The sequence below is a fragment of the Ramularia collo-cygni genome, assembly GCF_900074925.1.
Source record: "Ramularia collo-cygni strain URUG2 genome assembly, contig: RCC_scaffold17, whole genome shotgun sequence".
Lineage (NCBI taxonomy): Eukaryota > Fungi > Ascomycota > Dothideomycetes > Mycosphaerellales > Mycosphaerellaceae > Ramularia > Ramularia collo-cygni.
In genome coordinates this window covers 104,146-115,854 of record NW_019716271.1, presented here as the reverse complement: position 1 = coordinate 115,854, position 11,709 = coordinate 104,146, and the positions used below count along the sequence as shown (strand labels likewise).

General features: G+C 50.0%; 5 protein-coding genes; 4 read left to right on the top strand and 1 right to left on the bottom strand.

Annotated features, from left to right (window-relative positions):
- Positions 1-495: 495 nt before the first annotated feature.
- RCC_09225 (uncharacterized protein) lies at positions 496-3,080 on the top strand (the record flags this gene model as incomplete). XM_023774467.1 has 2 exons in its annotated part: positions 496-2,925; positions 2,997-3,080. The coding sequence occupies 2 exons, from the start codon at positions 496-498 to the stop codon at positions 3,078-3,080; spliced, it is 2,514 nt and encodes an 837-aa protein (XP_023630235.1).
- Positions 3,081-4,275: 1,195 nt separating this feature from the next.
- On the top strand, positions 4,276-5,477 carry RCC_09224 (related to chloroperoxidase; the record flags this gene model as incomplete). XM_023774466.1 has 6 exons in its annotated part: positions 4,276-4,438; positions 4,495-4,526; positions 4,577-4,654; positions 4,708-4,837; positions 4,912-5,326; positions 5,384-5,477. 6 exons carry the CDS (start codon positions 4,276-4,278, stop codon positions 5,475-5,477), a joined length of 912 nt encoding a protein of 303 aa, XP_023630234.1.
- Positions 5,478-5,980: 503 nt separating this feature from the next.
- Positions 5,981-6,655, top strand: RCC_09223 (uncharacterized protein; the record flags this gene model as incomplete). XM_023774465.1 has 2 exons in its annotated part: positions 5,981-6,532; positions 6,617-6,655. 2 exons carry the CDS (start codon positions 5,981-5,983, stop codon positions 6,653-6,655), a joined length of 591 nt encoding a protein of 196 aa, XP_023630233.1.
- Positions 6,656-8,121: 1,466 nt separating this feature from the next.
- Positions 8,122-8,964, bottom strand: RCC_09222 (uncharacterized protein; the record flags this gene model as incomplete). Its single annotated transcript, XM_023774464.1, has 1 exon — positions 8,122-8,964. The coding sequence occupies one exon, from the start codon at positions 8,962-8,964 to the stop codon at positions 8,122-8,124; it is 843 nt and encodes a 280-aa protein (XP_023630232.1).
- A 278-nt stretch (positions 8,965-9,242) lies between these two features.
- Positions 9,243-11,489, top strand: RCC_09221 (related to protein required for actin cytoskeleton organization and cell cycle progression; the record flags this gene model as incomplete). Its single annotated transcript, XM_023774463.1, has 1 exon — positions 9,243-11,489. The coding sequence occupies one exon, from the start codon at positions 9,243-9,245 to the stop codon at positions 11,487-11,489; it is 2,247 nt and encodes a 748-aa protein (XP_023630231.1).
- Positions 11,490-11,709: the final 220 nt, after the last annotated feature.

The following is an 11,709-nucleotide window of genomic DNA, read 5'->3' as shown; positions in this document are numbered from 1 at the left end:
CCGCTGCACCCATGCAAGTAGTCTACAGTAGTAGTAGTAGTCCTGCATGAACATGAACATGATGAACACGATGCGATGGTGTCACGCAGCCATCACTCGGACGACCATATGTTGCAGAAAGAGGCTTAACGCGACACCACAAGATTCTCTTCGTAAGCGCCGTCGTGGAATGGAATAGAATAGGGGGTGTCGGCGTCGGTGGTGGAGACGATCTTCAATTTGTGGCTGTGTAAAAGCTAGAACTACCTAAGCGACCAGCCTCGAGGATCCATCGCAGTCAGTGCAAGGCTTCGCCGCTGCTACACCGACATCGACCCCAAAGAGAACTTGCGAATGCGAGATGGACCGTTCGGTGATGAGAAAATTTTGTCGCTGTCACTGAAGGATTCCCGCCGAGACGGCATGCAAGTCAAAAATAACAAAAGAGTATTGCGGCGCTTGGCGAAGCTTCCGAAGAACGAGACCGGAGAACTGAAAAAGGACACAATCTACTAGATGACCTCCTCTCATATACTGCTCGTAGCAGGAGCTGTATCATACGATTACCYCGTGTATCCTCAGCCATCCATGGATTTCCCGGACGAGGGCGATGATGCTTCCCAGCTCGTCATCCGTACAGGCGCAGCTGATCTGGTGGCTCAGCTTCTCACCAATGCTGCACCTACTTGGGGGTTTGAAGTGATAGGTCCAACCTTACAGCCGCCCATGTCGAATTGTCTTAAACACAATGCATCCTCCGTTGTTGATCTGACGGATTCCCTCCGCGTTGTAAGGAAGAGGGTTGTTGGGAAATCGCCTGTGTGGCACKCTCCTCCTGTTGAACAAACCAGTTCAACAAAATCAAGCACAGTTGTCATTTCTGGTTCTGGGGAAGCTCTTCAAGACGTAGAACCTGCTCTGGACTTTCTCCAGCGCGTACGCCCGAAATACATCATTCATCATATGACAAAACCCCTCGCACGAGGACGACTCTGGGACATCATCCGAGACGGTCCAAAAACCCGCGACGGAATCCCCGATCCAGATCATCTCGCAGTCATCATCGACGCGGAAGATCTCCGAGCAGAAGGCATATCACTAAGTCGAGGACTATCCTGGGAGCACACAGCAGAAGACTTTGTGCGTAATTTGGGCTCCAACGGTCGGCTGGATACGCTTGTGACGTGTCCAAATCTCATCGTTCGGTTCGGAAACGAAGGGGTCATTCATCATCGCGGACGAGACGCCGTGAATCCCAAAATATACTTTCATCCGCGGGATATCGAGAACGGTAGTCAGGCGGCTAGTAACAGTAACAGTATGATCGGACAGGCTTCAGCATTCACAGCAGGATTTACCCTCGGATTTGCAAAAGCATCTCCACCGGATGTGGACATGGCAGTCCGACTTGGTATCTCTGCCGCGCAAAACATGGACAGCATCGGTTTCGTTAAGAATTCGACCGATGAGTCGCCAGACTACCCTGTTGATGCCGTGGTACAAGGCCTAACTCCTGAGAGTAGACTGTCGGTCGTCAGCATCCCATCCGGTCGTATCAGTTCTGGCGACAGCTGGAACATCTTCGAAGCCTTGACGGGAGACCCAGCCGAAGTCGCACGACAGATTGTTACCAACGGACCCGAGAATGCGCTTGCAAGATGTCCTGCACAGCAATTTGGAGATCTGTTGAGCATCCAAAGAAATGAGCAAGAAAGTCTGCGGGCTGTGGTAGATGCAGTTCAAGAGCGCATCCGATCCGATGCTGCAAAACCCACGTCGGTTGGCATCGTGGGCCCTCCAGGATCTGGCAAGAAGTTCATGGCATCGAACTTGACGAAGCACTTTTGCAAGAATACAGAAGTCAAGCGATTGGTGTACAATGCGCAGATTTTACGCTCAGAAGACTTGATTGCTCTCTGCCACACGATTCGCGACAGCTCAGGTTTGGCCATCGTCACCTTTGAGAATTTCGAAGCGATCATGGAGCCTCGGAATGAGCTTCTCAACGATTTCTTGGTCCTGATTCGAGATGGTCTCTTTTCAGACAGGGGACATTCTCACCACATCGGCAACCCTTTATTCATCTTTTTGCTGAATCAAGAGACTTCCCCATCCACAATAGGCGGAGCACCAACGCCAACTGCCACAGACTTTCACTCCAATCGCTCAATCGACGACTCCATACTATTGGACTATCTGCACGGGGTTGTGCGAGTGGCAGGTCCAAATCAAGCGGGACTGGATGATAAAATGTTCCCAGTGCGCCGCGCTATGATGCTGCGACACATGCTACTGCAGAAATTCCCACATCTCGAGAAGAACGGCACGATCAAGATTGACGACGCTGTCCTCCATGCCCTTCTCCTCGTACCAGCCTACAAGCACGGTTTGAGAAGTTTGGACAAGATTCTCAGCACAAGTCGTCTATCAGGAAGGACAAAATTCGAAATCAGCGCACTACCCCCCGAGGAGTTCATCCAGCTACACGTAGACGGAAGAACCTTCATGAGTTTCCTCCGCTCTCCCAAACTCCCCGCATCCCTCCGTGAGAAACTCGCACTCGGTCTCTTCGAATCCTACAAAAAGAAACGCCGAGAAATGGCACGAACGCCCTCAGAAATCGAAACTCTAGAATCCGACCCTTCAATGTACGATTGGGATGAACTAGCCCCCGAACTCAAAGAATCCACTCGCGCCCAAGCGGATGATATTCCCAGGAAATTGCGTGCTGTAAGTTGCTTCATGTTGGATTCAGACCGTACGGATCCCCTTGTACATGTTCCTGCGTTTACGACTGAGGAACTCGATATGCTTTCGGAAATGGAACATGAGAGATTTAATGCGGAGAGATTGCAGCGACAATGGCGAATRGGACCGAGGAATTCTGGGCAGAGGACTACGCCGTTTTTGGTTCCGTGGAGGGATCTTACGCAGGATTGGAAGGATGTAAGTTGTTTAATTTTTTTCTTTCTTGAAGGACTTTGTTGTGGGTATGGAAACTAATGCTTTTGTTGCAGGTTGATAGAGTGATGGTTGAATGTGTACCTCGCGTGCTTGCTACTGCTGGCTGGAAGATCTACCGGATGCAGGAAACCAAGTAGCTTTGCTGAAAATATCTGCTAATCAGCACAATCACGCATGAATGCAGACTACACCTTTCTTCGGTTGATGATTGAAATGTGTGACGACTTGATTGTCTCGAGTCTAGACATGTTATTGTGGAACGTTACTCAGAATATCCACATCATTGAAGATGATGAGTCAAGGTAGTAGGGTAGGGGTCAGACCAACCAACCCCATAGCCATACATCCTAGAACCAACATTCTGAGCATCATCATCACGCTTCATGGCTATCAACAAAGTCTAGACGCACGTCCCACATTATTATTGCCGGATATCGCATCTTCAAACACACAAAAAAGTTCATCCATTGATCACCATTTTTTCCAACCTCTGCTCCTTCCTGCAAGTTATTTTATCATGACAACTACCTGACTCTAAGAGATCATCCTAGCAGAACAGACTTGATATCCGCCAACGCGCACGAATCGAAATCTGACGACATCCGGTCACGTCGACATGTCTCTATATTCACTATATTGCGACTTCTTCACCTTGCATGCCTAGCACCTAAGCTAGCATGACTTTCAGAACGACTGATCTTTGCAGGTTTTCAGCCCTTCCATTCTCTCTCCCAGGCAAGGGTCGAAAAGCAAAACGGAAACCACCGCGGAGTGAATCTTGACCGTCACTCTCTCCTACACAACGTAACAATGCTACTACCTACATGGAAGCGTCTCTCTACACCCTAATAAATGAGAGACGTTCGCGGAGCCTGCAAAGTGCATGAGTTTCTCGAAATTTGCACGCTGTGTTGGATAGCAAAGGTCGAAAGCCGCAGCACTGAATGGTTCCCGTTTCGAACACCCTCTCATCCATCTACTTCTACTGTAACTTTTCCAAGAATCTCGTGCTCCTGATTTGTTCTACACCACGTGCTCCTCAACATGCAAGGGATAACTTAAGCTTCGCGCAAAATCGTTCTAGATCAAGATCTTATAACAGACTTTGACCCATCAATCCCAATGAGACATGTCTGATGCTGATCAGCGAACTCAACCAGAAGCTGGCGAATCATTACGCATACATTTCTGCATATGACATCGAGCCTCGGCCTTCTATAGATCCAAAGAGGCAACTTCCATCATGTCGGAGAAAATATCTTCTAGAATGCAAAAGGAAGTTGGTCCTCTCCTTTCCTTATCCAGCATTCGCAGATCAACAACACCATCACCATGGTTCAACTCGCGAGCATTGGTGCACTTCTTGTCAGCGCAGTTGCTGCTGCTGCTGCTGCTCAGCAGAGCGCCGAACATCAAGCTCTCCTGTCGGGCTTGGGCCCAGCGCCAGAGGGAGACTCTCGATTCACGACGTGGAAGTCTCCAGGACCGAATGATGGTCAGTAACTTATCATGGCGAGCTACGACATAATTGCAAGAGCTGACGCATCTCAGCCAGGTCGCCCTGTCCCGGTCTGAACGCTCTGGTATGTCGACTTCGATATCGCCACCCTTGTTCGCTTTCTGACTACCCTAGGCCAACCATGACTTCATTCACCACGACGGACGTAACTTAACTTTGCCTCATCTGCTTCAGGGCCTCGCTGCTGGAATGGTAGGCTTACTACACCACAATCACGCACTCGAGGAGATGTTAATCATGTGTAGAACATGGGCGCAGACTTCACAGTTCTCATCGGCGGTCTCGGTCTGCTGTCTTCCCCCTTCCCATTGCTTGGGTCCTTTGATCTCAACGACCTTGACCAGCACAACTTCCCCATCGAGCATGACGCCAGTCGTGAGTTTTTCAAACCCAACACCGAATTCAATAAATCCGAACGACAGACAGGCTTACTGATGTTGACTTTTCAGTGTCTCGTAAGGATGCCTACTTTGGCGACGACCACACATTCTACGAGCCCTACTTCCAAGACATGCTCTCCTTCTTCAAAGGCGACAAAACAGCCCTCTTACCCGCTTCCAAAGCCATTGCGAATCGAACCGCCGACTCCCAAGCAATTAATCCCACTTTCACCTACGGTTTCCGGGAGTTCATTCAACGCTACGGGGAAGTTTCCATCTTCCTCCAAACCATGGGAAGTGATGATGTCTCGGGAGTGACTCGCATCGATTGGGTCAAGGTGCTTTTTGAAGAGGAGAGACTTCCTTATGATCTTGGTTGGAGACCTCGCAAGGAGCCTATTACTGTTGCTAGTCTTGGGACGATGGTCTTTAATTTGTTTAATGTTAGCCCGCAGAGGGTTCCTGAAGGAAGGAAGATTTTGCTGTAGGTTTTCACATCTCTTTTGTTGTATTCCACAATTCGCTGACGGAGATTTTGCAGCGATTCATACAAGGACGTCTTTGAGGTTCTGGGTGGTGGATCGAATATTCTTAATAACATTACCAGTGGTCTTTTCGATGCTGTTGGTTTGTAAAGAACACACATTATTGTCGGAGAGATTTGTACATACTTATAGGGAAACAAACGATTGGCGATGTGAAGGCTTCTTCTTCTACACATCAATTCATCTTTTCAAACGCTACAAAGATTGCATTCAAACATTAAGACATCCTCATCTCGCAAATTTTGTACCACCAATGATCTACAGTTGTGAACTTGTAGGGGCTTTAATGATGTTTTCCGCCTGTGAAACGGATGGATGACATGGGACTTCTGATAGAGTGTGTCAATTCTATCTACAATTATAGCACCACCAGGAAGTCTCAGGATTACCTATCAAAAAGTGCCGTTAAATCAAGCAATGCTGGGTACCTTACCATCAATGCTCTATGCCTGGCATCCTGCAGATCTGTTCGTCAAACCCCACACATGCTCGTCATATTCAAACTCTCCCCCAGTCCGTATACAAAAACCTCCCCCACTTTGCAAGACATCCTTCGTCACCATCACCAACACACCAACACAAACAAAAAAAAAATGTCTATCCACAACGCCTCAGCAAAACCCTCTCAATCCTCAATCATCTGGCCAAACCGCTACACACCCGGCACAACTTCCAACTTCGTCTCCAACGAAGTAATAGCCAGCAATTTAACCGCTTCCCAAWTCTGGAAATACCTGGCTGATATTTCCCAATGGGAAAAATACTATTGGAATTCCGGAGAAATCACTCCTCCCTCCTCGGGTCAAATATTAAACAAAGACGACGAATTTAAATTCTCCACGTTCGGCTTCCCTCCTCTCCCTTGCACCGTCAAGGAATCCGTGCCGCCTTCTTCCTCCCCAGCAGGTCATGAGGGAAGAATTGCCTGGGAGGCCGTTACAGGGGAAGGAGAGGATAAAATTTACGTCTATCATGCTTGGCTTGTGGAGGATTTGTCTGGTGATAGAGTGAGGATTCTTACGCAAGAGAGTCAAATTGGGAAGGTTTTTGAGGAGTTTGCGAGGAGGAAGCCGAATCCTATGTTGAATGGGCATCAGGATTGGTTGGAGGGGTTGGTGCATGCTGCGAGGGGGGAAGCTAGTGATGTGAGTTTGAATTTGCGTGTAGCTCCTGAAYTGTTCCAAGAGTATTTTGTGAAGATGGAGTATTGCTAATTACTTTCTTTTTAGGAACCTGGAGAGTGGAGCAAGGATTATAGGAGGAATTGATGTCTTGGGTGAGTAGGTGATAGGAGGGTCGTGGTTGTTATTCTGGCATGAAATTCGTTGGGATCACTTGCTGTTTCGAGGCACTCAATTTTGCGTACGGGATTGAATCTTTGTAACAGGCGGCCGATTCAATTGAGTAGTGGGATGGTCTTGAATGGTTCTACACTGAAGATGCCATTCCTCCCCCTCCCAATCACTGAAAATCAACATCAACCTCGAGTTGCTGCTTCATAAATGCCCGGATATTCCTGTACCAACGAGTCACCGCTCCATCAAGAAAAACGTGCTTGTTGTCGTTGTCGATTATGTTGATGAAGGGATGGAGATGTTAAAGAGGTCGGGGATGAGGGAGATTGTCTGGTAGAGAGTGATTGCCAGCATAGTTGATGCGGGTGCAAGATCTTCGCCGTCGTTGAAAGGCGTGCGTATCAGAAGCGGTCTGCGTCTTCTTCTTGGTGTAGGATCAATTGCAAATAGTGCAGGCCTATGTTTTGTTATTGAATGCCGCCGTTCGTCGATGACTTTTCATACCTTTCCCTCAAAGTTTGACCCTCTACAGATATCCTCGAGCATGCCGGATTCTGAAGTCACACTGTCGGGTAGAAGACAGCTCGTGGGATTGTGCTGACGCTGTCGGCTTGAGATCATTCTTGGAGACATTCGTGGTACGATTTCAGTGCTTGTTGCTGCTCAGACTCCATGAAGATCATCATGCTTTTGACAACGAACCACAAATGCTGTAGAATTTTGAATAAGCCACAACAGAGTAGAACCTCAATGTCGCGGCAACCCACTTTCTATCAGCAAGAAAGCCGATGTATAAGTGTTGGGCAGCCCGCCTGTCTGTTCTCGGAATGTCCGAGCAGTGGAGCGTCATCAATCTCTTCAAACCACTCCAGATCTATCAACATCGTCGTGACCTTCAAATCAAGAAAAATCACTTTCCGACACCCTCACTCTCGTGAGAGCCTGAGATATGATGGCATGTTCATGGGCGTCAACGGGTAGGACCTTGGGTATGATAAGTGCCATGTCGAGTAGTATTGTCAGCATTAGTATGAATTTGTTCTGCTCAAGGGAAAGTCCGCACTCCAGATACGATACTGCTCGGAGATGTGTTGAGGCCTAAATCATGCCGAGTGGAAGATGGAGAGGACAGTTTCAACAGCGTACTGCCTGCATTCGAGAGCAGAGGAAGAAATCGATCCGGCATGCGAGATTTCGTCGCTGGGGTGACTCGTAGCATGGTCTTCGGAAGATCGTGGGACTGTCGTGGTATCGCTCCTGGCCCGTGAGTGAGCTGTAGGATGTGTTGGCGAGTAATTCGGATGACACGCTTCCAGAGATGAATGGTACAAGTCGTTCCAATCGGTCCAAGTCATGTTTGAGGGGATGACAAAAAAAAAACACGACATCTCTGATCAGATCCCATGTCATCCATATCCTGCTCCCATCTAGAAGCTCATTCATTCTCCCTTCAAAAACCCACCCACAACTCCCCAATATCTCTCCGCACCCTCCCCAACCCCCAACGCACAATGCGCCCCAACTTCAAACCTCTCCCTTCTCACCCGATAGCCACGGTCCGCAGCATCCTTTGCATGCATCTCAACAGCCCAATCCTGTACCAGCGCATCCTGTCGGGAATAAACATACAGCCTCTCGGCATCTCTCCGAAACATTTCCGAATCATTCAACGTCCTCCTGATCCAACGCACGCCATCCTCGCGCCGTAAAATTCGAACGTAAAGAATGAGGTACGTGAAGATGGTGGCCCTCAACATCCATCRTCCCAGTACATGCAATATGGGATTTTTGGAAAGGGAGAAGGAGATGGCATGTACAGCTCCCTCGATGGTGGGAAAGGACGGGGTACAATCCAGCACGACCCTCTCGAACCCCTTCCATTTCCCCCCATCACCATCATCGTGATGTAATTGCTCCGCGAGATGACAAGCTATGGTCCCGCCACCGTTGGAAAACGCATGCAAGATGATCCCTCCCTTGGTATTCCGAATGATGTCTCTAGCGGGAGCGAGCAGACGTCTCTGTTTCGCTCTGGAGTAAAAGACTGCGGGGAGGGAACATTGTAGTAGTAAGATGCATGTGTCGGGGAAGAGGGATTGGTAGTTGGAAGTGTATTTTGCTATGTGGCGGGGAGCTGCGGCCATCCAGGAGCAGAGGACTATCAGAGAGGGAGGCGCATTCTTGGATGGTGTTGTTGTTGTTGTTGTTGATGAGGGGGATGCTTGGCGGAGGGAGATGGAGTCGGATATGCGGGTGAAGTGTGGGATTTGTTGTTGAGACATGGTAGTAATATGGCGGGGAAGATATGTTGGGGATGTGTTATCATGAGGAAGAATGCTGATGTTGATGTTGAGAAAGGCGAGGGGAAGAAGATGGAGGTGGAGATGGAGATGGAGATGGATCTGGCTCGCTTAGATCTTCCAACGGTACGAGCCTCTCGGCAAGAACCCTGATCTGCCGGCAGAACGGAGGCAGGTCCGCAGCCGGTCCAACACTTTTTTCGTCTCCAGCTGCCCCAGAATATCGACACCAGCACATCCCTCACGATTCAGTATTCACGATGAAGCGCAAGATTGGAGCGCTGGAAAAGGTGGACGCCGATCTGCCGAATCTACAACACAAAATCAAAAATGACCCCTCCTCCTACCGCGACGACTTCATCTCGCAGTGGACGCAATACGAATCCCTCGTGCAACTCTTCCGCCAATCGCCCACGACGACCGACGACACGGGCGTCGTGCGCCTCCGCGACCTCATCGACTTTCTCGCCCACGTTTCCGACTGTTATCCCGCATTAACGAAGGACTTCCCGACGGATTTGATTGGATTGCTGGAGGAGCATCATTCCCACTTGAACACCGACCTGCGCGACAAGATTGTTGGCAGTCTGGTGTTACTGCGGAAGAAGGAGGTCATCGACTCCAACACCCTCCTCAACACCCTCTGGCCGCTGTTGATTGCCACGGGAAGCCAGGCGTTGAGGAAATTATTGTTCCAGAAGATTGTGTCGGAACTGCGCACCAGCAACAGCAAGACCAAGAACCACAAGTTGAACCGCAACATCCAGACTATTTGCTACAATCTCATCGCCACCGATCCCGCCTCCCCGAAAGGATTGTGGTCGGTCAAGTTGACGCGCGAATTGTGGAAGCGACAGATTTGGAGCGATGCCAAAGCCGTCAGCGTCATGGAGATTGCGGCCCTCGCCCAGGACGCCAAGGTCGTCACCGCCGCCGTGCGCTTCTTCCTCGGCGCCGATCAGGAGCGAGAAGAAGCGGCGGATGATGACAGCGACGAGGAGCAGATTGACATGGGAAAGCTGCGACATCAACAGGGCATCAACAAAAAGACGCAGAAACGAGACAATGAAATCCGTGCCGCCGCCGCCAAGGTAAAGCGGAGGGAGCGGAAGAAGAATGCCCACACCACCCTCAACTTCAGCGCCCTGCATTTGTTGAATGATCCCCAAGGGTTCGCCGAGAAACTCTTCCAACAACACCTCCAACCCTCCCATCCCAAGGTCAAACTCGTATTGGAGCAGAAATTGTACGTCTTGCAATTGGTCTGCCGTCTGGTGGGACTGCACAAACTCACCCTCATTCCCCTCTACTCCTACTTTATCAAATACCTCACCCCGAAACAACCCTCCGTCACAAACTTCCTCGCCTCTCTCGCCCAATCCACACACAATCTCGTCCCACCCGATGTGTTGGAGCCGTTGGTGCAGAAGATTGCCAATGAATTCGTCTCCGAAGCCGCCGCCAGTGAGGTCGCATCCGCGGGATTGAACGGTATCCGAGAGGTGTGTGTGCGACAACCATTGGCCATGTCCGACACCCTCCTCCAAGATCTCGTCCAATACCGCAAGTCAAAGGACAAGGGCGTGCAAATGGCTGCCCGAGGCCTGCTCTCCCTCTATYAGAAAGTGGCACCGACTCTCCTACGCCGACGTGATCGTGGAAGAGATGCGGCAATGGGCCTCCAAGCCGGTCAATCTTTCGGGACAAAGTTTGGCGAAGTCGATGGAGGTGGGATTGAAGGTATTGAGTTGTTGGAGAAGTGGAGAGAGGAGCAAGGAATTGGCAGTGATGATGATGAAGAAGCGTGGAGGAAGTGGGAGGCCGAGAGTGATGACAGTGAAAGTAGCGGAGGGTGGGTGAATGTGGAAAGCGATGGCGAGGAAATCAACGTCTCCGACTCGGAAGATGAAAAGGAGCCGAGTGCGAAAAAATCAAAATTCAGCAATGATGAAGACGACACGGAGGATGCAGCGAGAAGGACTGCTTCCTTGGAACCAGCAGCTGCTCTGGCTCGGGAGGAAGCCCGCGTTTCCAACCTCGCCACCACCCGCATCCTCACTCCCGCCGATCTCGCCAAGCTCAACGAACTCCGCGCTCTGGATAAATTAGACAAGAGCCAACCCTCGGCCAAACGCCGCAAAATGGAACTCCAACGCATCGCAGCCGCAGCAGCCCGCCATGCTGACGACGAAGTCACCAAAGCCAACATTGAAGGTCTCGCCAAAATGGGCCATAAAATGACGCGCGAGGAGAAGATCCGACATGCGAAAGAGGAAGGCGAGGATGCGAATGATCATCGCTCTTCCGCTGCGAGGAGGCAGGAGAAGAAGCGGAGTGAGGGCAAGAGTACGACGAACAAGGAGAAAGCGCGGAAGAAGAATTTCTTGATGACGTTGGGTAAGGCGAAGAGGAAGGGTAAGAGGAGTTTGGTGGAGGAGAAGAGGGTGCTTAAGGCGCATGTTGATCGGGGGAAGAGGGGTGGTAAGAGAGGGAATGCGGGGAATTAATAGGATCTGTACCCTACTGTGTTGTGGTGGTATGGTGGTTGTTGATGATGATGGATTGGGGAGGAAAGGGGGGAGGGTTCAAGATGATAGCAACGAATGCTTCCTCTACATCTCAAGACGACATGATGTTCCTGATCCTCAATGTCCAGCACTCACTTTCAAAATCTCTTTCCACGTGCACATGATCGTGGAAATCCCATTAGTCGGTCGTTTGGTCACT